Below are 24,906 nucleotides of genomic sequence, written 5' to 3' on the forward strand. Positions count from 1 at the left end.
CCCCGGCGTAGCCCGCAGGTAACCCACGCACCGCCCTGCCCGGGCAGGCGGCCACTGTGTCGCCACGCAGCCAGCCCGCGGTCGGCGGAGCCGAGGCCGCCCCGTCGGGCGGTGGCGGCCGGTCCCGCCCGCCGTGGGCCGGCGCGGGCGGGGCGGGCGGGCGCGGTAAAGGCGGCGCCGCGCGGGGCCGGGCTCAGTCTGGCTGCCTGCGGGCTGCGGGCGCCGCCGGCCGCCCCCGGCCTGTTCTGCCTATGGGGCAGCCGCGCCGAGCCCTCGGGACCGCCCCGCGTCGCCGCCGGGACCTGCGCTAGGGCGGTGAGTGCGCGTCCCTCCGCGCCGCTAGCTTTTCCCGGGAACCGGGGGCGCGGACCCCGCTCCGGCTATGCGCCCCGCGGGAGCCGCTACTGGTCCCCGATCCGGGGCGTACCCTCGGAGTCAGCGCGCACGGGGGAGGGATGGAATGAGCTGACGGACGGATGGACAGGCGGACAGGGGCGGCAGGAGAGGGATCAACCCTTGTGCTGGCTGCGCATGGCTGCGATGGGGCAGTCTACGTCCTGGCCGTGCCTAGTCCGGAGAGATGGGTGGAGGTAGTGGAGCGCTGCATCTTGGTAGGAGAGTGGCAGGTTACCCCGAGACTCTGAGGGGACAGTAGCCGTGCCGTCCGGCGAGGTGAGGCGCAGGCAATCACTTGGCTTTGCGGCGAGGGCTTTCTCCTGGCTGTCACTCGACTCTAAAGGGTCCGATGTCGCTTTTTCCCTGAAAGTGCCTCATCCTTTTATACATGCTCGCGAAGAGTCACAGGAGGGCCACGGTCCCAAAAGGAGTATCTCAGGTACCTGAAAGGGAAGGCTGTGTCCTGACTACTGCACAGGCTAGGAGGTCCGCCTCATTGGCTGAGCAGTGCCTCGGGTTGGGATGAGGGAGCTGGCACAACTGTACTCCCATGGGATGCAGCCCTGTAGGTGTGCTGGGAGCCCTGGCTTCAAGGAGGACTTGGCCATAGTATACGGGGTGGTACTTGGGCTGGGGTTGGACGGAGAGGGGCAGGGTGAGAGCTGCGATGAACAGACACCCTGCCGTCACAGAGGGGAAGGTGAGATAAGCCTGCTCTCAGCAGGCTCTGTGTCCCTGCCCGAGCCTGCATATTCCAGTGTGCTGAGATGCCTGCCCTGCCACTTGCAGGGTCTAGCTGTCCCACCTGAGCAGGTGCACCGCTCTGTCTAGAGCAGCAGCAGCTCTTCGGCTTTCCAGTTGAGTACAGCTTCAACTGAGCAGACCAGGCTGAGCAAGAAGCAGCACCTTATTCAGTGCCTGCTCCTTGCCCTTCATCAGTGCCGCTTGGAGTTAGAGTCCTTACTGGACCAATATCCCCATCTCTCTTGCAGCTGTTGGAGAGTCTGGGCCAGCAAAGCCAGGGCTGCAAATGATTAAATGGGTACCATTTAATCTGTCTGTGAAGACTGGGGGTTATAAATGCCAGCAGCAACCAAAGCCTTGTTGACATTAGGGCTACCACCAGCACAGCTGAGCCATGAGAAACTACAGAGCATGCAAGAGTACTGGCTCTTCTGGATTTGACGTAAATAACTTGTTCAGTAACTATATCTACACTATAGTGGAGTCTGCTGAGTAATGACATTCAGGGCCAGTGGATGAGAAAGGTGATTTTTTTAAGCAAATAAATAGCAGTTGTGCTTCAAACAGAGAAATTGCCCCGGGCAGGAAGTTTTCTTAGAAAGGTTTTTCCAAAAACCAAAAATAAGCAAGGTCTCAAGACTCAGCATGAAGGCGCCTCAACTAACCCTGTCTCAGCTAGGTTGCATAAATATACATGCATGCACAGTGGTGTGCGAGGGACACCATGAACCTGTGGTGTCCTGGTGCTCGCAGCAGAGAAGGGCTGGATACTGATGACAGCTGGGAAAAGTATGACTTGGTTGCTTTTTACAATGTGTCTGTGTGTTCTTGTTCTTTGACTGCAGTGCAGAGCAAGGCCAAGGGAGCTCTTCTCTGGACAGGTGGTTGTCCCGACCAGAAGGCTGAGAAGGTGAAGTCTGCCATATACTCTTCAGAAAAGTTGACCTTTTCTGCTTGTGGGCCTACAGTGAAGTTTTATTGTAGAGATATGAGCACAGAGCACCTCCAGAGAGGTACATCAAGGCAAGGCTTGAGGTGGCCATTGATCTGTGGGAGAGTAAACCACAGAGATGCCCTACCCTGAGGTTTTCTGTCCATTTGGAGCTGCTTGGAGGCTGGGGCCTGATCCAAAGGGAAATGTTTTTCTATTGTTCTCAATGAGCATCAAGTGCTGAAGCATGCAGAATGCCTGGAGTACATCTGCAGCTGGTGTTCACTTGTCCTGCAGCTCTCTGAAGGTCAACATGTTAAATAGTAGGGGCTGGGAGGGATGGTACCACATGCTGGTTGCAAGCATCAGTTTGAGCTGTTTGGATCATGAAATGCCCTTTGCTATGTGTGTATTTGGTCCTGATCCAATAGGTACCCAAATTTCTAATGGGAACTGCTAAATGCTCTTGGAACACAAAGAATATCTCCCTCTGACGCAGGCAGGATGGACTGCCTTCCCAGCAGGCTGCCCAAGGGGCTGCATGTTGACCTGGGTGGAGCTGGAGGCTCATCTGTGCATGAAGGGGGGGTGTCTGTCATCTTAGTGCTCTGTTTTTGGTTTCAAGTTTTCCCTTGGCAGAGGAAAAAAGCACACGTGAACCAGAAAGATGTTGAGATTGTTTATGTTCTGCTTCTGGCCTAGTGCCAGAGAGAACAGCTTGGTGACCTTGGCACTATTGGGACATTATTTATAGAAAGTAGATCTTCTGGGTTTTGTATTTTTGATGTAGGAATGTGAAAACAAGTCTCATCAGGAAAAGACCCAATGCTGGCCCCCAAATATATTGAGACCTTTTCCAGACCAGGAAAAACAACACTTAAGAGGTTGACCAGGTGTTCCCAGTTCACATTGCTTTCTGCCTTCCTTGGAAAATACGGGTTTGGTTTTGCTCTGGAGATCGCGGGTTAGCATGAGTTCACTCCATGTTTAAAGAGTTCTTGCTCAAGATGCTAAAAGATTTTTGCAAAGAAATCTGGCTATAACCAAAGACACTTTTGATGGTTTAGACATGAAGGGAAATGATAATTTAATCTCTGGCCATGGGTTTCTTCTGTTTGTGAGCTTTGTCATCTGCAAGGCTTAATGCGTCTCAGTGTGTTTCAGTGTCCCTATGGGGTGCTGATCAGTGCTACTGCCCATGAATGACAGATTGAGAGGATGAGGCTTGGAGATGCTCAGGGTCTTACAGGATGGTCTTAGCACACAGTGCTGGTGCCACAGCCCTGTCTCCCAGCAGCAAACTTTCCTTCTGGGTTTCACGATGTGCTCAAGTCTCTTATCCTGATTCTGTACAGTTGGGTGTGTGTTTCAGTTAGCTAAATCTGTGTGTGTCTTTCTATGCCTCTGTTTGCAAAATAGCGACTTACTGAACATCTTTGTGCTTTGGTTTTGACGGGGAAATCCTTGCCCAGGCTTCATCTCACTCATCTATACCGGACCTTGGTTTGACCCTTAGCCAGCTCATTTTACAGGGCAAAGTCAAGGACCCAGAGTCTGTAAGAAAGCTCTAGTACAGATTTATACTGACTGCTGCTGTGGTTGTGGGGAGGGGAGATGTGTCACCAAAACAGGGAAATGATCGAAACAATTGTAGCTGGGTTTAGTCCTAAAGGTGAGCACTTTCTGCCGATGTTGATGGTCGGAAACTGTATACTCACTTTCTGAACCTAGGCGGCCAAACTCAGAAGCCTGAGCAGAGGTACTAATAGCTGGCTCCATTGCTGCAGTTTCTTACAAATTTTTGTTAGGGATTTGAATTAACATAATTTAAGTCAAAAGCACCCATGAGAGCACAGGGAGAAAAGCAGTCAAAAATAAATCGGTAGTTCTACAGTCCAGTCTCCTGGGGAGTGGTATTAGTAGTACGAGTTGATGTAGCAGGCGTCAGACAATAGCGGCCACTGCCAACCTAATTATTTATTTGTTTGAAGAGATTCTGTGTTTTAGAGGGAGATTAGTGTGTAGTCCCCTTTTCAGCTGTCTGCCGCTGCAAACCAGAGAGGAAATTCCTCCTTTTCTTATTAAAATCAGGCAGCAGCACTTCAACTGCCCAGCGGGGCAGGTGCAAGCAGAGCAGCACACAAAGGCTTGCAGCCCTCATGTTTTTAGCTATATCCTGCTTGGGTTGAGAAAGTAAACAGTTTGGGGCTGTGTCAGCAGCCAAACAAGAGACCTACGGAGAACAAACCCACAAGTCTTCAGGAAACTCCCTGGGTGACTCAGACGGTGTTTTTGTCTGAGTACGAGGTTCATTCAGTAACCCATGATGGCAGCAGAAGCACTTTGTTGGTGCCACCTTATGAGTGAAACACAAGCCTCTGGTGTTGGACCTGAGAAACTCTTCCAGCCGACAGAGGTTAGTCCAGGAATCCAATTGCTGAGCCCTAAAATCACTCCAGCCCTTGTTGGGCACTGCAGTTTGTTTCTGGGCGTACAGCTACAGCCGCTGTAGACGGAGATGGCTGTGACAAAGAGCGGGCAGTTTCCTGAGATCAGCCATGCTTTCTAACCTTCCAGATGGCCAAGAAGGTGTCTAATTCAGCCTTCCTGGCTGTCTGGCCCTGCCTTGCTATGCGTGACATGCAGCCAGCTAGGCAGCGGTCTCACTGGTTCCCTGGACAGTGTTGCTGCAAAGCTGTGAGAGATACATAAGAAATGGCTTGAGCACAGCTTGGGTGCAGACACTGCCACGTTGTACAGAGCCCTCAGGAAGGACTGTGTCATGGAAATGGGGAGCTGTATTACCAGTCTTAACAGGAGCTCCAGGAAGCAGGCTGTTTTCTGAAGAAACAAGGTAACTTAAAGGTCCATGGTTTTAGGTGCCTCTAAGTCTTTTTGTTGGACATTTAATTTTAGCTGTCTGGCATGCCATTCATGTTAAGTGTTTGGTGTATTCCTGGTAGGTAGAAATGTGAGCTGCCTCCTTGCAGAGAGGAGAGAAAAATTCAAAAACCACAATACTGAGTCCAGGAGAGCTAGGTGGTATTGGCTTTTCACCAACCTTTTCTTGCTGGCCTAGGAAAAAGAAAACCTAAATATTGCTCCACAGAAAGTGGCAATCTGCTGGGAGTCAAGGGTTACACTGAACAGGACTGAAGAATTTAGATTATCTGTCTGCGCATTCCCGGGTTGTTTTCATGGTACCTGAGAGTAAAATTTAGTGTCTTTAATATCAGCATTGCTGGTGTAGTCTCTGTAAGTGCTAGTCACAGATCTGGCATGCTTCTGAACAGAAGGCACCTATAGTGCATTCTTCCACCCTCCTGCTCTATTGTCCTACCCAGTGCACCTCTTTGCTCCTTGGCTGGCAAAACCCAGCTGCTGTACATCAATAGTTCAGCCAGTTGTTTCCATGAACTCTGTCGTCCACTGTTTATGGACAATTAGGATGCATTGAGGGTTGACGGATGGAGGAATAATAAAGCAGATGAGCTTATCCCCTCTAGCCAATTTATTCCCTTCATCACATCACCATGCAAACTGAGTTCCTGTTGGTGTTTGCAAAGAGCATGGGGGAGAAGGGTCCAGCCTGCAACTCCCACAGCCACTACTACATGGGAATGACATTACAGGTAAGGTAATGGGGATACTCCTATGTCATGAGCTTTTCTAAACAAGAGATTGTGCTACACACTTGCTGACAGAGACATATATATACACACATAGCAATAGCAAAGCATCATGTCTGCATATACAGACAATGCTGATGAATGATCCTGGTATTACTGGAACTTGTATCCAAGTGTCTGAGACTTAAAGTTATGGAAAGAAGGGAAGGTCCTTAAACAACCCTTGGTATTAGAGATGAGACGTCTGGCAACACTGCATTTTCCATGGGGTCTTGAGACCTTGATTTGTCAATTTGTCAGCATTGGTGCTGATAACACTTGGCTTTTTGAATGTTCCTGTTACCCCCTGGTCCCTGGGTAGAGGAGTGAAACAAGACAGGGAGAAGGACTAGTTAGTACTATCTTTACCCTTTCTTTCCTAAAACTTCTTTTGCATGTGCCAGGCAAGACAGGGAGAGAGGTTCTTGACTGTGGGACATCTCAGTTCTCCGATGTCTCCTGACACCAAGGTTATTTGTGCCACATCCTGGTGTCCATCCCCTTGCCTCCTCTCTGCTATAAAAAGAGAAATCTTGCTTTAGTTCCTCAGGCAAATGTGGGTCCTGTATGGCTGTGAGTAATAAGAGTTGCATAGGACATAGCATTTCCATACCCAGCAGAAGAGAAGGAACCCCTTTCCTTGCATGTGGTTGTCTAGTGTTTTTATAATCTTAAAGTGTGACTCAGTGCTGTGAGATGGGTAAAAGGGATAGTGTTTGCCTAGGATAAGGTAGGAAAAAGCTGACTGCAAAGATCAAGAATCTTGTCAATCTATATAAAAGCAATCAAAAACCTAGTCTCACTCCTCTAGGCTCCTGCCTAGAGGATGTGTGGTGTACAGAAAGAGGTAAACCATTACAGGAGATGATGCATCTTGTCCTACAATAGACACCTCTGGAGAGTGACTCACCCTGCCTCTTTCTCAGGGAGCCAAAAAGAGGGAGGTGAGGAGATGTACAGGTTCATGTTATAGTTCATGCTTTCAAACCCCACTCTTTCTTCCCATGAAATTCTTTTATTCTGGGCTGGGGGCAGACTGTCTCTGTGCATGATCCTCACAGTACACATACACTGGCCTTTTGTGGAAGCTGGAGAACCTGTCACGCATCAGAGACATTGTCTCTTTCGATCTCCTTTATATTAGTTCCTTTTTCTGATGAAAGCTTTCTAAAGGGTACTTGTGTGCTGAATAGCCATTGCTGATAATGCACATTATGAAATCCAAAAGAAAGGTTGAGATTAAATATCATGCACTTCACAGCCAGGGAATTCAAAGAGCCTTGTTGATTGACAGCTCATGCATAAACAAACATGTGCACATACACATACACTTGTGTGTGCTGAGTATTTTCCCCTGACTCAGCAGCACATAAAGCAGTCAGGTTGGTGTGAGTTTCTGGGGGGTGGGTGTGATATTTGTGAGGAAAGCCTGTGGGTTCTTCAGGACTGTCTGACTTAACCACACAAATGCAGTTGCTTCTTGGTACTGTGGTGGGCTTCCTTCTGCCTCCCTTCTCCGTGAAGGATGTTGAGCTGTGGCTGCTTTGATTTTACGCATTTGGGTTTAATCTGACCAGGAGAATGTTCCAAGAAAGGAGTGAAGTTCACTGCAAGGTATCGACAGTGCTTTCTCCCACCAGAGGGGAGTCAAGAGAGACAGAAAAAACTGGTGTCATGATAAGCTGGTTGTTACTCAGGCCAGGAAGGGCATTTCTGCCTCTGACACATGGTGTGTAACGAACCGAGTGCTGCATGGGAATCCGTAGAGCAGCACAAGGAGGTATCATGGGCAGGCACTTGGCGCCACTACAGTGCCTGGGCCACTGCCTTGAAATGTTTTACCTGCTGCGTGTGAACCATATGAACTACTTTCCATATACAACTGGGAAGACTGAGGTCTCAGAGGTTGAATGACCTGGTCTTGATGTCATGAAGGAGCAACAGCACTGTCAAACCTAATCTAATATTTTGGCTTTCAGGCTTCTTACTCAGTATGCTGTGCTGGAGTTCTGTTCCTAAAACCAGCTAGTTTCACTTCCAAGTGCTTCCTTGCAGGAGAAAGGAATACTTGTGGCTCCACCTCTTTTTGAGGGATGCTGCAGCTCTGAGGGACGCTGCAGGACGTGCTCCATAGACATGTCCCTATGCACCATGCACCGCCCAACTAGCGGCTTGCTAGGAGTTTCCTTTTTCACCACTGACCTGTAAATTAGTAGAGCCTGTGCTAGCTCTGGCAGCAGCTATTTAGAAGTTTTCTTCTTTTAAATCTGTCCTTCTAGTTCCTGTTTGCCCAACATGGGGAATTTTGCATGTAACATTTTTAGCAGCAACCTGTTGCTATAGAAACTGTTAAGATGTCAGAGGGAGATTTTTGCCACTTTGGGATAGGCTACCAAGTAGTTAAGTATGTGTTTTGTTGGGAGGACTTCTCTGTCATGTTTTTGCTAAGCAACTTTCTGAGCCTGTCTGCATTTCTGGGCTTATTTTTGTGTCTAAGGAGCCATGAAGCAGTGATAAACCCGGAGTTGTAATGGTATGTGAATGAGCAGGGCTTAATATTGGCAAATTGCTTAGGGAAGATAAAAGAATGCATTCCCAAGCTGCAGTAATGGGTCCAAGTGGAGTGTAGGGTGGTAGTCCAGGGTTGAGAGATGGCAGGTGGTATCAGTCTCAACCTCGAAGCAGGAGTCAGGGCTTTCAGTCACATCTTCCAGCAAGGAGTTTGGGACAAGCTGCTTCTCTTGCCCCTGAGACCAAAACATGGGTGAATGCCAGCATACTTGGCTGGTCTGGCAGTCTGAATTCTCTTTGCTAACCACTCAAGCAATCCTCACTGGGCAGTAGGTCCCAAAGTAAGTCCACAGAAATGAACCCCTATCTTTTATTTACATGTGCTTAATTTGCTTATCTATAACTTGTTATTATTTGTAAATTAAATATATGAATAATATGCTCTTGCAGGATGTGGATGTAAACATGTACTATGGGAAATACTTAATAACATAGGGTTGTTGACAAACTCAGCTGTTGACTGATAGTCACTTGGGCCATTTCATATCAGGCCTCATTTACAGGAGTTCTGTGTCACAGAAGCAGAGGTGTGAGTCCTGTGAGTGCCTATATGCCTGGAACTCAGGAAATAGCCTGGCTAGACCAAGAAGCAATCTCCCTACTTAATGCAAATTTATTCATCTGCCCTTTTTCTCCTCATTGTGTGTGTGCCTAGACTGCACATCTGGTCATATCATGACAGACTATGGAGATGAGAAACCCTTTGTTTTCTACATAAATGGAAGAAAATAATCTGCTGCTGCTGGTGTGGCGTGCAGGAGTTGTTCTTAGGCTGGGGCTGCAAAGTCACCCATGAAACAGGTTGGGAATCTGCTTTTTGGATGCTGAAGTGGCATAGACTGATTTCATCTTCCATTTCATGGTTCTAGTCATGTAGGTAGTGTATAAATCGCAGTAGTTGCATTGTGATGGGTAAGTTCCAGGACTGCAGATAGAGAACTAATGTTGCTGGAGGTGTGGATTGGTCTTCTTTGGGAAGAGACTCCGTCGAGATTGGCTTTGAAATCACTGTTTCAGTGACAGTATACAGAGATATTGTGCCTGTGTGTGGCTCAGAGGACCTAATCTTCCAATTTACTAGTTCTTACAATTTTCTTTTGAGTTCTGGAAAGGGACAGAGGTAGAAGGAATTGTTGGGAATAAAGAGCATCGGCTTCCTGGAGCTTTTATGAAGGGCTCTTGTCAGGTGCTTCGGGGCACAATGGGAAAGAAAATCTGGGGAGGTTTGAAGTCGTCAGGAGAAGAAGTGCCAAGAAGCCCCATTTTACTGTGAAGATCCAGTATTCAGCAGTGTTGTGAGTAAGCAACATGTATAAGGGCTTGTTTGTCTGCGGTCCCAGGGTTACTTTCCATAGAGATTCTTTAAGCCTGTATCATGCCACAGGTGTGAGGCAGAGGAGATAAAATGCTGATTTGCTTCAGATTTTCTGTAAAACCGACCTGTATTGCTCTGTTTGGTTGAAGGGCTTTCTTAGCTTTTTAAGCTGTTCTTTTTCAGTAGCAAGAGTTGATTTACTTGGTTCGGTGTTTTTTGGTCTGCCTTTTTTTTTTTTGAGGGGTGGGGGTGGTTTGTGTTTTGGCTTTTTTGTGTGTGTGCATATGGGTTTTATTTTTCCTTCTAATGTTTCCCTGTAGAAATCATCTGCAGGACAGATGGCCCGCTAAGCTGCTGGGACTGTCTCTTTCAAACACCTGTCTAAGGCAGCTGGGAATCAAAGAGGAATTCTCTGTTAATGCCCTTAAAGAAAAACAGCACCTGATCCTAGTATGTCCTGTTTCCCTCTCTCTCCATCCTTCCAGCTCCCTGGGAAACTTAACTACTTGGTTGTGGCCATCTGTTGAGACAGCGAGGGGCTGGGTGCAGGCTGTGGGCTGAGGCTGGGAGGCGGCTGCCTGAGCCTTTGGGGAGAGCAAGGACAGCTTTGGGGTGATGGATTGCTGTGGTTGGCTGGGCTGAGAGGGAGGACGGTGGAGGGGGTGAACTTCTACATTAATAACACAGATGGCAGCCGCTGAAGTAGCTCATCGTACTTTGCTGATCGTACCTTGCAGCCTTTGTATTTGCAGCCAAAACATGCCTCAGCAGTGAGGGGTGGGCTACTTGAGAAGGCAGGGTGTCGAGGCTGGGCTTGCACTTGGGGCTTGTGTGCATGCACATTGTCTCCCGTGCTGACAGCCTGCTGAGCCTGTGCAGCAGGGCTATGGTGGGACCAGGTATCCAGCTGGGCACCTGTGGGGTGTCCTGTGTACTGTGCCAGTCACCACAGCTGTGCAGGGTGCCTGACTGAGCCCATTCTGCATGTCAGAGGCTACCCTGCCAGCTGCTGCCCTGCCAGCTGCTGCGAGAGGTGAACAAGCATTTCTCCCCTGAGGTGCTGCCAGGGCTCACATGGAGGGGTTGGCGCTTTGCTGCAGGTGGTGGTTAGCAGGCCGGCAGGAGTGTGGTTGCTGTGTTTAATTATAGCTCCTGTTTGAGAAACTCGTAGAGCAACAGAGCTGTTTTATCATGCTCTGGGGAAACTGAGCACTTTACAGGTTTTGATTGCTATATAACACATCCTGTGACACAGAAAGAAGCTTTCCCGTGGTCCCTGCAGAAGGAAATTTGAAACCTATGGGCAATAAAATTCTGGAGCTGGGCCATACTTCCCAGATGCTATGACTTGGTCCCTGATGGTAGTGCTTCTTGGGGAAGGATGTTCTTATGGCCACAGGAAGCTTGGGGTCATGAGCTGCCATGCCCAGGGGCTGCAGAAGAGCAATGAGGAGGGTACAGGTGCTGAGCCTGCTCGGGAGATGCAACCCTAAAGTGGCTGGAGGGAAGGACGCATGGAAAGGGCTGATCATGCAATGGACTTTGCTTGTCCCTTTCTGCATGAAGTGGTGACAGAGTAGGCAACACGAGTTAACTCTTTCCTCTCCAGCAGACTGCAGAGACCTCATTGTTCCCTGCTGAGGGGTGATGCTGGCTGTGCCCACTGTGTTTTGGGATTGCCGCAGCTGCTGTAGGCACTGGGTGCTGCCGCCGAGAGAGTAGCGGCTCTGTGGCCGTGGGCAGCTCTGCACTGCTCACAAACAGCTTTCTTTGGAGGGTATCTGGCTGTGTCTGGCCATGGGGCGTGTCCAGCCTGAAGGGTGAGCTTTAGATGTGCCTGAGGCTCTTGGTGCATCGCAGATCGTTTGGGTTTTATCTGTGGGAGATGATCTGGAGGCACCCAGTGAAGATGTCTTCTAACCTAAGGATCTTGCTTTGCATTTTCAGTGTGTGTAGGAGCAGGAAATCTACTGCCTAGGTCTGTAGGTGTTCACTGAGGACAGTGCCTGTTAGAAGTGCTTAAGGAGGTAGCAGGGCTGTGGCAGAGTTGGGATGAGCCTCTGGGCAAGAGATGTTTCCTGCTGGTGTTGCAAAGAGCCATCTGTGCTGAAAGGGCTGGTGTTTATGTGGGAATGGAGTCCTGTGTACCTGGCTTGTTACAGGTGAGAAATCTGAAGTATCCCTGTTGCTTAGATGTACAGACTGTGCCAGACTGAGCAGAAGCAGCAGCCACATTCTGCTACTGTGATGACTGAGTGCTAATTGTTTTTACTGCCTGAGCATCAGGCTATTTTTGCCTTGATCAAGTTTTATTCCCAGCTGGCTGCTGGCAGAGAGGTCGTAATCGTCTAAATCTCCACGCCTGACAGAAATCTACGCAGGGAGCTGGTTCGGTCACCATGGATTTGGAATGTGCAACAGCAGAAATACAACATGAATATAGCTGTAACTTGATAGTTATATGGGACATGGGAAGTTCTGCCTCAGGGTCTGCTCCACCAAGGGCTTCCTAGGGAAACTTTTGTTAGGCCATTTAGATAGGATGTAGAAATATATTTTGTGATTCTCAGGTGTATTGTTGGGTTAGATGTGGAGGATTTGTCTCATCCCTCAAGATTTCAGAATCCTGGAGTGTCTGAGGTTGTTTACCAAGAGATTTTATGCATGTAAAGGGCAAGCAGACTGAATCTTCATATGTGGGGTGGAAAAAAGGAGTCTTGGATTTTAGTCGATCAGGCAACAGCCTGTTTGCATGAGCCAAGGTGCTTGGTAGGTCTGTGGATCCTGTCCTTAATCTACTTGAGTTTCCACTGCCTCTCCTCTTTGTCCTGCCCATGTATTTGAGCCCAGGCTTCCATGCTGGCTCTGTGGCTGAGTATGTATGGCGTCCAGAGCAGCTGCTGTGGACCTGGTACTGTCCTCACCACCAAAGAGACAGAAATGCCACAACCTGGAGAAACACCAGAACAGCTGGACAAGTCTATTACAGCTGCTGGGCCCATGCAAGAGAAATGCTGTGGACATCAGCCCGTCTGTGAGGACCTGGTACAGCCCAGCGGCCATGGTGGGTGCCCCTCTCCTGTGCACACCCCCCTGGTGTTGCTGCAGTGCTGGAGAACTCCCCTGGGCTCTGCCAGGGTGATCCCAAGAGAGCTCCAAGTATTGTAAAGGGACACTGCCAGTGCTTCATACTTACTCTAGGTTCTCGGCCTTTGGTCGATGGAAGATGCTTAGGCATGGCAAGTGCTCTGTTAGGTTGTAACAAGGGAGATGCATCCACTGCACCTTCTTGGTTAACTCTTAGGCATAGCAAATCAAAGCAGGCTCAAGATGTGAGTTGTCTCAGGTGTATTACTTGGGAGTTCTAAAACAGGACAGCAAGAATTCTCTCCCTGGCTGGAACATGGTAGAGCTGAAGAAACTGGTGTCCAGCTTCAATAAAGTTATACACCTTTCACTCATTGTCCTGGCTTGACTCTGGTTCATTCTTTCTTCCTCTGCTTGCAGATTGGAAGTGTCCTCCAACCCCTGTAGCAAGAGGTTCTGTAGTGCCAGCTCTTTAATTCAAGCAGCACTGCTTTGTCATGTAAAAGGCTGCAGTGTGAACGGCAGGGCCACTGAAAGAAACAACATTCAGCTTAGCAGTAGACAGCATTCCTGTCTTCAAGGCCCTGGGAAGCCATGTCCTCCTGGGTAGGAAGGCTTGCCAAGGCTGTAGGCAATCAGCTTCAGGTGCCTGCAGGAACAGGGTTTGGTTCTCTTGTCTCAGCACCAGGCACCTCCACCGATGGGTGTGCAGCCTCCGGCTGCTGCAGCAGCACCACTGTGTATGCAGAAGAGTCTCCTCTCTCCCACACTGCAGAGCTCTCCTCTCCAGACACTGGGAGGGAAGCGGAGGTGTTGGGGGAAGAGCTGTGGAGGTGAGGAGAGATTGAGCTATCATTAGCATGACACCAGTGAGGTTTCTTTGCACCATTAAGCAGTAGCTGTCAAAATTGAGCGCATTATGCTGAATAGCTGAGAAAAGGAGCAGAGACTGAAAGGAGTCTTCGAAGAAAAGGAATTTTGGAGGAAAAAACCCTCTTTCAGATGCACATAGGCACTGCCCATCACAGAGAGCTGTAGCAAGGAGTAGGAACTGCCTGTTTGTGGTGACTGATCTGTGCAGCCCCTGGGATGCTTGGAAAAAGGATTAAGAAGGAGGGATTCGCAGGAGGAGGTGGAAGTTTCCCTTTGAAAACTCACAGGCTAATAGAAACCATCCTCTGAATTGTCAGTGTCTCAGTGTGAGAAATGCTCGCACTTTACCAATAAAATTTAGAGGGGACAAAGTAATTAAAGCAAAACTAAATTTAACAAATTCACCTGAATCGGGAGTGTCCCTCTGGCCTGGGAGACAGGCGCAGATGAGACAGAAACAGAACTTTTTATACCCTTTCCCGGCCGAAAGGTCCCTGCTCCTTCTTCCTATTGGCTGGAATTGGGGCTCACAGTCCCGGTTCGCTGCCTGCCCGAGATTCCCCCCCTCCAAAGGCGCGAAAAACGGTTGGAAACTGAACTACCCCATCCCCCATTCTCCTACAGTGCCTTTAGCTTCAGCAAAATCCTAATTCTAAGTCAGGATACGTTGATGTAAGTGTAATGTTTTCAAATCCTCACTGTCTTCTATCTGAATGTCCCTGAATTGATGCTAATGCACTCACTGGCTCATTAATACTCAGTATTGGCGAGGCTGGCTCTGTCTCTGGGCTGTGCAGGTAGTGAGACATGGAACTGGCTGCGGGGCTGTGCCATAGCTGTGCTGCTTAGCCCTGTCGGAGTGTGGGTTTATGTAACAGAATGACCTGTGGTGGTTGTTTCATTGGCATTTGTGTCTGGCCTGTGTTGTCCTGGCTCTTGGCCAGTGGTTTACCACAAATTAGTGGAAACTCTTATTGGGAGACAGCAGTGCTAATGATAATGTGGATAAATTTCCAGCAACTCCTGCCCTGAAAGCAACCGTTGGGAAAACTGATGAAGGCAAATTTTGATCTTTTGGCCTCGGGTCACTTGCAAAACTGGCTCTGTAATCAGAGCTGTTTAATGCAGTCTTCCGTGGTGAGTCATGGAGATCCTCCTTCAACCCCTACCACCTTCGTCTGCGTTGCACCCTCAGGAGAAAGTGTCTCTTCCTTTTTGTCTTTTTATCCTTTTTTTTCTTTGCTTTTTCCCTTTTCTGCTTTTTCTTTCATCCTTTTCCCCCCATCCCACCTTCCCTTTCTCTGCCGTTTTTGACCATGAGGCCAGAGCAGGAGATGTGGATGGCAACCCTGGCAAGAAACCAAGAAGGATCCAGAAGCGCCAGGCTGGCCTGGCCAGCATAATCAGCACCCATATCCTCTCAAGACCAGCAAGCCTCAAGGCCTCTTATCCCGGAGGAGAGCCAGTAGGATGCTGCTGCTCAGGCCCTCTACCAGACTTTTGTTCCCCACCAAAGCATGCAGGGGAGATAGAGCGGCCAAATAGGTACCCAGCACTTTTACAGGTGTGTGAGAGTCCTTTCTGACAGCCTGACGTACCTGGAAGATCATGTGTCAGTTCTTTGTTTGGGACAGTCTTCCCCATGTTCCAGAAGCTGCTTTGGACTGTTTGAGGGCTGTAGGGCCCTCAGAGTGGTCCCTGAGGCTCAGAGTGAGAGGAGCATTCACCGCATGTGTGTTCCTTCAGGATTGGTATGGATAGCTTTGATCAGAAAATGCTGAACTACAAATACCACAGCAACATGTCTTTTCTGGTTTCAGCAGTTCTGGTGGGAAACCACTCAGCATCCTACCTTGAGTCTGGGTCAGACAGGAGCAGGGAAAACTGCAAAAAACTGTATTAAAGGAAATTAAAGAGGCCAAGCTTTTCTTTTTTTACATACTGCCTGGCTTTGGGGTGGATTTTGTGTGCATATTATCTAGATTTGAATACACACAATTTATTGTGACAGTTTGAGTCGGCAAATTCTAGACATGATAAATCTTTCAAACTTTTCTACTGTCAGCTGTCATTGGATCTTCCAGCCTTGTGCTCGAGGGTAGGCATTAATGTATAGCTTCTACCTTCCTCTTGAGTGGTTGTTTTCCATTGTCCCACTTCTGAGATATTTCTAGACCCTGACTGCTTCACCTGGCTCTTTTCTGCCTTTTCAGAAACCTGGGCTTAGTTATTCAGTGGAAAGAGAGAAAAAAAAAACACATCCAGACAAACCCCCCTTACAATCTGAAAGAGGTGCCTCCAAAGCACTGAGTAGCTGAACTGGCTCACTGAAAAGCATTTTGCCCATGGTCTGCTGAAAGAGTCTAATTAAACCCTTCATCACGGGATTCAGCTTTTGCACCATCCCAGTGAGACCTCTTAACTTTGCCTTACAGAAAGAGTTATGTTGGGCACTTGCAGACTTGACTGGCCATTCTTGTCTGAACCACCACAGAGAAGAGTTTTCCTTTGAGAGGGAAATCCCTTGCAGGGCAGCAGGACAACATTTACATGCACAATGCCAAAATAACTGCCACCTCACTTCATTACTCCCTGAGGACTTGTGAAACACTTAGACATGAGCACAAAGCATCTCCTCCTGGGGCAGCTGTGGGAAGGCTTGGCTGGCGCATGGGGCTGCAGGTGCTTGAGCTCGATGCTTGCTTGGGCTGGATTAGCTGTGCCTGGTGCCTGCAGGGATTTGTCTGTGTTTCTCTGGGAGGATGAAGCAGCAAATGGAAAAAAGGTGTTTGTATTCAGCTGAACCAAGATAAAATGAAGACAAATTGGAAGAAAAGGCTTTCCAAACTGACTGTTTCCAGGGTTTTATGATTGCAGAATGATAGAGTGATTTCATGGGACTCAACACCTCTCCCTTTATACCACCATGCCAAGGCAGAAGTTACCTTTTCTGTCGTAGCTTCTGTCAGTTGCTTATGTCTTTACTTATCCCAGATAGTATTGTAGTTTCTAGTTGCGATCATCTTCTGTTTCCCAGAAAGCAACATATCTTCAAGGGAAATCATGCTTCTGGCTTCTTGCTGTTCGGGGACTGATGTTTTCTGGCATAATGTGAGGGCTGCAACATCTGAGGGCGGGGGGGGACCACACATAAATACCCGAGACTTGTTTGGGTTTTGGCCTAAAACGGCAGCTGAAGGATGCGATGTATTGCATGGGAAAAGAAAAAAAGGCAAAGCATCACTTAATGACTTCAATTCCCCTAGTCTGAGAAGCACTTAATTCCCCTAATCTGGGAAACAGCAGAGAGGTACTGTTGGGCATTGCCTTATGCTGGGATAGACCAGATTATGGTTTGTAGGTCAAAAGCATTTATAACTAAATTCACACACTAAAGCCACACAGAGCTCTGATTTTTTTCTTTTTCCCCATGACAGATCCCTGTGATGGCACAATCAGCCTGAGATGAGCCATCCATAGCTGGGGCCGGCCTTGTTGCCAGGACTCCGGGGCCCGCAATGATGAGGACCCGTCTGCCAGCCTAACAGAAAAATTTTGTGGTGGTGGTTGGGTTTTTTTCTTTCAAACCTCGTGAAATTTCATGTGACGGCAGAGCCACTTCCTGCACCCTCCTTTGTGCCACCTCAGAGCCTGGACTCAGTGGTGGAGGGCAACCACCATGGCGGCGAAGCAGCCCCCACCGCTGATGAAAAAGCACAGCCAGACAGACCTGGTGAGCAGGCTGAAGACACGCAAGATCCTGGGGGTCGGCGGGGAGGATGACGAAGGCGAGGTCCATCGCTCAAAGGTGAGGGCAGAGGAGAGGGAAGCACATGTACAGTAATGATGGAAAAGAGACCTGCTGGGCAAACCAAGGTGGTCTGGAGTGTTTTTAGCATCTAGTTTCTCTATCCACTTCAGCAAAAAAAGGCTCCCAGCTCCGTAAGGTTTCTGTAAAAGGAAAGGTGAAGGCTGTGGTGGCACAAGCAATGCTGCCTTTGAGCAGTGACGGGCTATGGAGCCTGCTGGATGTACAGAAGCTGTCCAGAATTGCTTTTTTTGTGATAATAGGGTGAGCTCTGCCCTTAAGCTTCCTTTAATTCATTCCTGACATTGAGACACACATGAGCTAACCTGGAGCTAGTGCTATAGGACCATGGCACCACCAGTGTCCACCAGCCAGTGGCCTGGACATTGGAGAAGCAATTTAAGCCATGCCTCTCAAAAGAGGCTTGAATTGCAAATAAACAACCTGCTTAACTGAAACACCATAGCTGGAGGATGAGGGTGTGTCCCACAGGAGTCCTGTCCCGAATGCTCTCTGGAGAACTTGCTGGCAGGGAATTGCCTGGCTCCTGCCTGTGGGTGGAGAGCAGCACAGAGCTCTGCAACTGAAAGGTGCCCCAGTACCTTTCTTTGTTGCTGGTCTGTGTTGTCTTCCTATCCATGTGGTTTGCCCATCCTCGTGGTGTGGTGTAGTCACAGCTGGGCATTGCTCTGGGCAGTGGGAACATGAGAGCAGGACAGATGCTGTGACACCCCAAGGGCTTTGCTGGAGCCTGTGCTCCATCACGATGTGACATGCAGGTGGTGTGTGCAAGGAGTCAGTTCCCTTCTTATGTAGGTAAGAGGAGATGAGTTAATGCTGACTCTGCCCCAGCCCCATAGTGCAGGTGACTGATCCCAGTAAGGAAGAAGTAGAGGCTGCAGCTCCTGGTGGAAATCAAGGCAACCTTTGTCAGGTATTGGGACCAAGAGGTCCCAAATGAATCCCTTGTCCTACTCCTCCTTCCACTCCTAAACTCGCACATGGGGTTGGGTATGTCGTTTTGGGCTGCAAATACTGCCTAAAACCGGGAAGGATCTGCTCAGTCACTTTGTGGCTTTCATTTGAATTTCAGATTAGCCAAGTACTAGGAAATGAAATTAAGTTCGCTCTTCGAGAACCACTGGGCCTCAGGTAAGATACTGGATCACTTTGAAGCTGGGTCATCTGAGGTCATATGAAACTTGGCCGCAGCGTCCCTGACAGCTCTGGCTTCTGACACCAGCTCTGCTGCTGCACCAGCATCACTGCTCCCTGCAGAAGCTTCTTGGAGTCTGTAGGACCAGACCAGCTCTGCCTTACTCCCCCATAAATCAGTCCAAGGCCTGCAAGTTCTTGTCTCACAGCACGTGCTGGGAACTACAAGGACTGTGTGGGGCTGGAGGAGCGCCTCTTCTCCTGTGTAATGGGTGATGTGCCCTGTGCAGACCCTGCTCTGCACCTTCCTCTTGGCAGGGTTACTTCCCTCCTTTTCTTCAGTGAGGGGGAGTTTGGTTCAGTCTCACCAGCAAAGCTGGTCTGCATGCTGAGGCTGGAGCTAGCAGGATGTGGAAAGTTGAGTCTTTCCATGGGACGCTTCTGTGCAATGGGGAAAGATGAAGGCCGATGATGAACGGGAAAGCAGACAGAAATGCTTCGTGAAGCATGAGTGATGGGGTCACCTCCCAGCTCATGCTCTGTCTTCCCTCTCATACAGGGTCTGGCAACTGGTTTCCGCTGTCATGTTTTCTGGGGTCGCCATCATGGTAAGTGAGGGACGTGGTCCTGGGTACTGCCAGCTCCTGATTGCCAAAGGTTCGCGCCAGCATGGCTCTTTGGTCCTTGGCATTTGTCTTTCTCCTCTGACTCTAGTAGCTACCACTTTCCCTGTGAGGCCTTTGCCCTCCCTGTGTCTCAGTAATGGGTTTTGCCAGCAGTGTCCTTGGCAGTTTGTTCCCATCACCAGAGTCTTTTTTCATTGTCAGGGTCATAAACCACACATGGCATGGCAGCCTTGGCCATAGAAACCAGCCATGCAGCTCCTAGCTGACATGGTGATATTTCTTGCACATCCATAATTTCCAGTTTCCTGACCAAGTGGCTCCAATCCCAGGAAGGTGTGATGTTGGAGCACTGCCATCTAGGAGGACACATTTTGGTGACCCTGGCCAGTGCGGGCTGCTGAGTCACTCTCTTGCCTCTGCCAGGCCCTCGCTTTCCCAGACCAGCTCTTTGATGCCATCTATGAGGAGGAATCAGTGAGCAGCAAGACTCCCATCCGGCTCTATGGAGGAGCCCTCCTCAGTGAGTGCCATGCTACTATCCTGGGACGTGCTGCTGCCTTAGAGTAAGAGGACGGGAGGCCAAAACGGCAGGAGGGGACAAAGTCCATCCCCAGCCAGTCAGCTGCGGCTGGAGAGCAGAATGTCTGCTGTTTGCAAAGAAATTGTTGGAGGTGTATTTTGAAAAGCTTGTCTACTGCTTCTTTTTCCTAGCAGAGATTCAGGCTTGCTGCAGGTAGGGTAGGAAGGTCTGCATGCTCTGAATACTTAGGGAAGCATCCCAAACACCCCAGCTGAAGGAGCCTGCAGTGGGGCCAGACCCACCTGTGGGAGCGGTATGGGAGATGGGGCAGGCGGCGGCATCTCGGGAGGAGCCCAGAAGGTGTCGGGCAAAGGACAAGACGGTGAGGGAAGGTTGGAGAAATGGTTTGGGAAAGAAAAGGGCCCAACCCTCGTCCTGCAGCGGCACCGCGCGGGGCGGTCGAGAAGCGCCGCGGTGGGCGGGGGCGCTCCGAGCGGGGGCGGTGCTGCCCCTCCCGCTGCCGGCCCTGGCGCAGCGCGATGCCTACTTCTCGCAGGCATCGCGCTCATCCTATGGAACGCCCTGTATACCACCGAGAAGGCCATCATCCGCTGGAGCCTGCTGGCCGAGGCCTGCTACTTCGCCGTGCAGTTCGTGGGTGAGTGCCTGTAGGCTCCGGGTTGGATGATGAGGAGGAGGAGGGTGCGAAGGCTGTACTCCCCCGGGTGGGGAGCAGGGAGCGGGGCAGTGGCATGAGCAGTGTTGGAGCCCCTTCCCAGGCAGCTGCTCTCCCTTCTGGCATGGACTAGCCTCTGCTCTAAGCTGCTCACTGAAGGATGAAATGTTACCCTCTGACAATTCATTTATTTTTCTCGTCTTTGCCTTCACAGCCAGCACAGTTCTTTACTGGACTGGGCTGCCTAGATACAGGGTCTAACAAGAAAAGACTAGCAAGGGCATGTGCAGTCTTACCAAAGCAGAGAATAACAGTTTAGCTTGTATATAGGGAGCTTACCTGTGTTTAACAAAGAAGGGAGTGATACTGGTTTAGGTATGGATGTTGGTAGCCAAAAAAGAGAGATGTTTGATAGGGGCAGTGTGTGTGGACTGTACATGTTTTGTAGTTGCTCCTAAAGTTGAGAAATGTTTATCAGCACTGAAGTGTTTAGCCAAAAAGCAAACTGGGGAAGATGCAGCTCGCACAACGGAAACTCACATTTGCTTGAGTGACCATTTCAGGCTGTGGGTGCCTGAATGTGAGGCTGCCTTTAAAGCAGGATTTTGATAACTGAGAGCTTTGGGGTTGTTGGCTGGCTGCAAGCGAGTGAAGAGCCTCTGCTGTGAATTCACTGTGCATGCGAGTGAGCCTATGCTGAAAGCTCCTGCACTCACAAGACTCAGCAGCTCTTACTGAGACACTGCGTTAGAGGGCAGCAGAAAGTAGCTTTGTGCTATTTGTCTCTTTTGTTTTGCATCACCAACCTCTGCCTTGTCTCTCTCTCTCTCCTCCAGTTACCACTGTCTCCCTCGTTGACAGTAGCCGAATAGCCACAGGTGCTGTGCTCCTCCTGACCAGCCGCGCCCTCTTCATCCTTGTCAGCATTTATTATTATTACCAAGTTGGACGTCGCCCCAAGAAAGTCTAATTCCTGGGCATTATGGGAAGGGTGGGAGGGGGGAGTTTGTGTCGGTAATTTTGCATTATAACTTTTTTTTTTAGTTAGTCTCTTTCAGTTTTAAAGTAGTTTCCTTCTTTACCGGCATGAATCAGTGTGCAGCCCGGTGCTGGTGGCGTTGCCAGGCTGAAATGAGGGGGGAGAGCAGCATCGGGTGGGACCCCCCAGCCTCTCTGCAGGAGGTGAGGAGCAGCAGGAGGAAGGCTCAGGGAAGTGTGTAGGCCTGGCAGGCTCAGGGAAAAAAGCCAGTTTCCCAAGGGGAAACTGGCTGATGGGATCACAGGCTCTGAACCTGTTGGAACAAAGCACAAAATAAGGCCAGCATGTTGAAACCAAATCCCTGGGGAGACAGGGCAGTAAGATTACCAGCAAAGGACTAGACTACTCTACTTGGTAAGCGTTGCACCTGCCTGATGGAGTGTATGCCCTCATGTACGGTCCATTCCCCTTTTAGCAAGTACTCACTGTGTAGGTAGCTGGGAGCTGGATGGGATCAAGTTCAGTGCTTTGCAAACAGCTCTCCTTTTCTTGCTGCCAGAGGTGCATTTCTGTGTAGTTGATTGTTTTACACTGAATGCTGTACAGAGCTTGGCAGAAGATACAGCCAAAGATGAGGGAGAATCCTTGCTTGTTCCCACTGCAGGGACAGCACTGAGGACAGTGGAGCAGCTTGAACTACAAGATGGGAGAAGTGAAGGAAGTTATTGGAAATAGCCCTTTGAGCACAAAGACATCCCCTTGTTTGGAGTGTTTCATGAAGTTTATAGGCTGGGGTCCTGACCCTTTGACCCCAAAACACTTCCTTCAGTTGCAGCTTTACTGATGGTAGTAGCAGAGGTAGGTGTGAGGTAGCATCTGATGTTTTACTTAAGCAGGGGCTGGAGTGCTGTTAAGGTTAGCACTAGTAAGAGCAGAGCGAGCATCAGTACAGATGCTTGGGTCAGTGAGTAGCCTCTAGAGATGGCAGCAGGGAGATGATGTTCTAGCTCTGCTATTGTGCAGGTATCACATCTCTTTTGACCCTGAGAAGAGAGGACCAAAGTTTGTAGCACTAAGATACTTAACTGGGATGAAGAACAGCAAGAAGCAGAGCATATGAAGGCATCATTGCATTTTCTGGTTCTGTCAAGGCCAGACTAAATATGCTTTAGTACTCACTTCTCCATCACCTCTTAGGCTTAACAGCATTGACTGCCCTACTTCCTAGCACCTTCCTTGTGGATTATCCTTGTCCACAGTTCGAGGTGGCAGTTTATTCTCCATAGGACTAAAGCCAGAAGGTCTGTGTACAGGCTATGGACTTCTTACTCATGCACTACTATTGACTGGATCAGAGCATGCCCTGTGATAGAGCTGATGTTTCAAAATCCCAGTAGGAAGTTGCCTACACAAACAGAACTGCTTGTGTGAACAACAGCCCTCAAGCCACTGGTGAGACTGGGATCTATGGCTATTGCTATTTAATATCTTAGTAGAGTTAGAAGAAGGTAGTGGGTAGTTATTGTATGTTGTGTTAGTGCTTTTGGCATTTAGAAGCAGCTGCATAAGATTGGAACACTGTGTGCATTGTACTTAGTGGCCATGCAAAATGTCAGGTAAGAATATTGTAAACATCATAAATGTAACTGCGTTTCTTGCCTAAGAAGTAAATCAAACGGAGAGGCAAGATCCAAGAGCAGGCTAGATTCTGCAGCCTCCCAACAACACATGCTTGTCAAGCTGCTTTCAGCATGTCCAGAAATTACACTGAGCAGCTAAAACTTTTAATGAACAGAGGTGTTCCTGTTCAGGTGGAAGAAGTGGGCTCTAAGAAGGAAACCTTTTCCTTGTGAGGCAGGTAATGATCAAATGCAGACTGGAGAGTATCAGAAATCAGACCAAGTGGTGCCATGTGTGGGAGCTGGAGCATGGCCAGTTGTGGCTGTTGCTCTCACCCCATGCATCACCTGCATGGGCAGCTGGAATGGCCTCAGTGTGCACTTTGGATGTAGTTGTTGGTATAGGTATGTGAAGGTTGATTATTTGTGTTTTGGGGCAACACATGAATGTATACACAGTTTGATGGTTGGTTTTGTGAAGGGGGGTGGGAAATTATGTTTCTGGGACAGACAAGTAAAACCTACCACAGCAAAAGCAATCTTGCCGAAGAAGGAAACTGAGGGTCTTAATGCTGCCTCCCATCCATGTTGGCCACAGGCCCTATGAACTTAGTTATGACTCTGGTCTGATTGGCATACCTTAAAATGTCATCTCATAGGTGAAGGAAATGAGTTACTGCATTATATGAGAGCAGTTCTCCAAAGACTTCTTGATGATTAAATCAGGTGGGAGGGTGGGGGAAGCTTTCCAGAGTAGAGATCAGATTCCTCTGGTCCCCTGCTTAGTAGCTGCCTCTGCAAAACTTGAAACAGTCAGCCATTTCTAGATTTGCCAGTGAATGGCTTCTTCTGCTCCAACATAGAGGAAAGACTGGGGGGAGTGGCCACTTAAAAGATTTCACACTATTTGCTACCTAGTCCTTAAAGTGGAGAGATTGTTTTGATGCCTCTTGCTCCATCTTGCTATAAATGGACCATGTAGAAATTATGGAAGTGGACTGGGGCTCTACATGTCTTGTACAACTAAGCTGTGGTCCCTGGCATGTCCCTTCCCATCAGCAAGGTACTGCAGGAAGAACATAACCGGGCCTGTTGGAGGTGGTGAATGGGTAGCAGGTGAGGTGTAGGGGAGGGTGTTTCTCAGGGTGGCTTGAGGATGAAGCCCAGGCAGAGCACCTGGTTGTCTTCACTCTGTTGTGAATGAGGGGAAAGGGAGGAGGATGCGAAACATTTTGTACAGAACTGCATCCCTGAGGACAGAAGTGCTGGCATCACAGCTGCATATGGCAGTTGAGCACATAATATGGGATCAAAAGCCTGAGGCATCACCTCAGGCTCTGCCACTGATCTGAGAAAAAACTCCATTTCCACTCAATTTCCTTATCTGTTATGCTGTGAGAGAGGCCTTGGAGTGATGTCATCTCTCAAGGGAGACTGCAAGGAACTACCTGCATTTATACAGTGCTGTGCAGGAGTGGGAGTCTGTTCCCCAGAGGGTTGTGCTATAAGCAGGCACAGGCCAGGACTTAAGGCTCACCCCTTTCTCTGCCAGGGATGAACCTAAACCCTTACATTTGCAGAGCCCTCACTTTGGAGGGTGAAGAAAGCTCATCATTCACATAACTCCCTCCATCACCTTATCTATGGCTATCTGATAACTGGCAAACTGGAGCTGGTGACAGAGGAGAAGCTCTGTCTGTCCTAAGCTGGCCTGTCCTTTCTGGTCAAGAGTTTTTACTTGGGGGGTGGGGAGACGGGGAGGGTGGAGGGGTGTTGGAGGGGAGAGTGGGACACTTGAATTTATACCTCATTTTAGCTGCTGTACTTGAGTTTATTTTTCTTCTCGTTAAAAAGTAACTGTACTTAACACCAAGCAAATAGCAAAAATTAAAGCTGTTTCACTTCACTGTCACAATCTTTCTTTTATTTTTTTTAAAT

At 49.1% G+C, this 24,906-nt stretch overlaps 1 protein-coding gene across 3 annotated transcripts; it reads left to right on the forward strand.

Moving 5' to 3' along the window:
• The first annotated feature begins 177 nt into the window (after window positions 1–177).
• Window positions 178–24,880, forward strand: TP53I11 (tumor protein p53 inducible protein 11). 3 transcript variants are annotated; one of them, XM_071558622.1, is made up of 7 exons: window positions 178–315; window positions 17,023–17,393; window positions 18,487–18,545; window positions 19,108–19,156; window positions 19,598–19,694; window positions 20,251–20,352; window positions 21,207–24,880. In XM_071558622.1, exons 2-7 carry the CDS (start codon window positions 17,265–17,267, stop codon window positions 21,338–21,340), a joined length of 570 nt encoding a protein of 189 aa, XP_071414723.1. In that variant the 5' UTR covers window positions 178–315; window positions 17,023–17,264; the 3' UTR covers window positions 21,341–24,880. The 3 variants fall into 3 exon arrangements, with proteins under 3 accessions (XP_071414723.1, XP_071414724.1, XP_071414725.1); XM_071558623.1 differs by lacking the exon at window positions 178–315 and adding an exon at window positions 764–835; XM_071558624.1 differs by lacking the exon at window positions 178–315 and adding an exon at window positions 2,033–2,050.
• The last annotated feature ends 26 nt before the right edge of the window (window positions 24,881–24,906 follow it).

The sequence above is a fragment of the Pithys albifrons genome, chromosome 6 (genome assembly GCF_047495875.1).
Source record: "Pithys albifrons albifrons isolate INPA30051 chromosome 6, PitAlb_v1, whole genome shotgun sequence".
In the NCBI taxonomy this organism is placed as follows: Eukaryota; Metazoa; Chordata; class Aves; order Passeriformes; family Thamnophilidae; genus Pithys; species Pithys albifrons.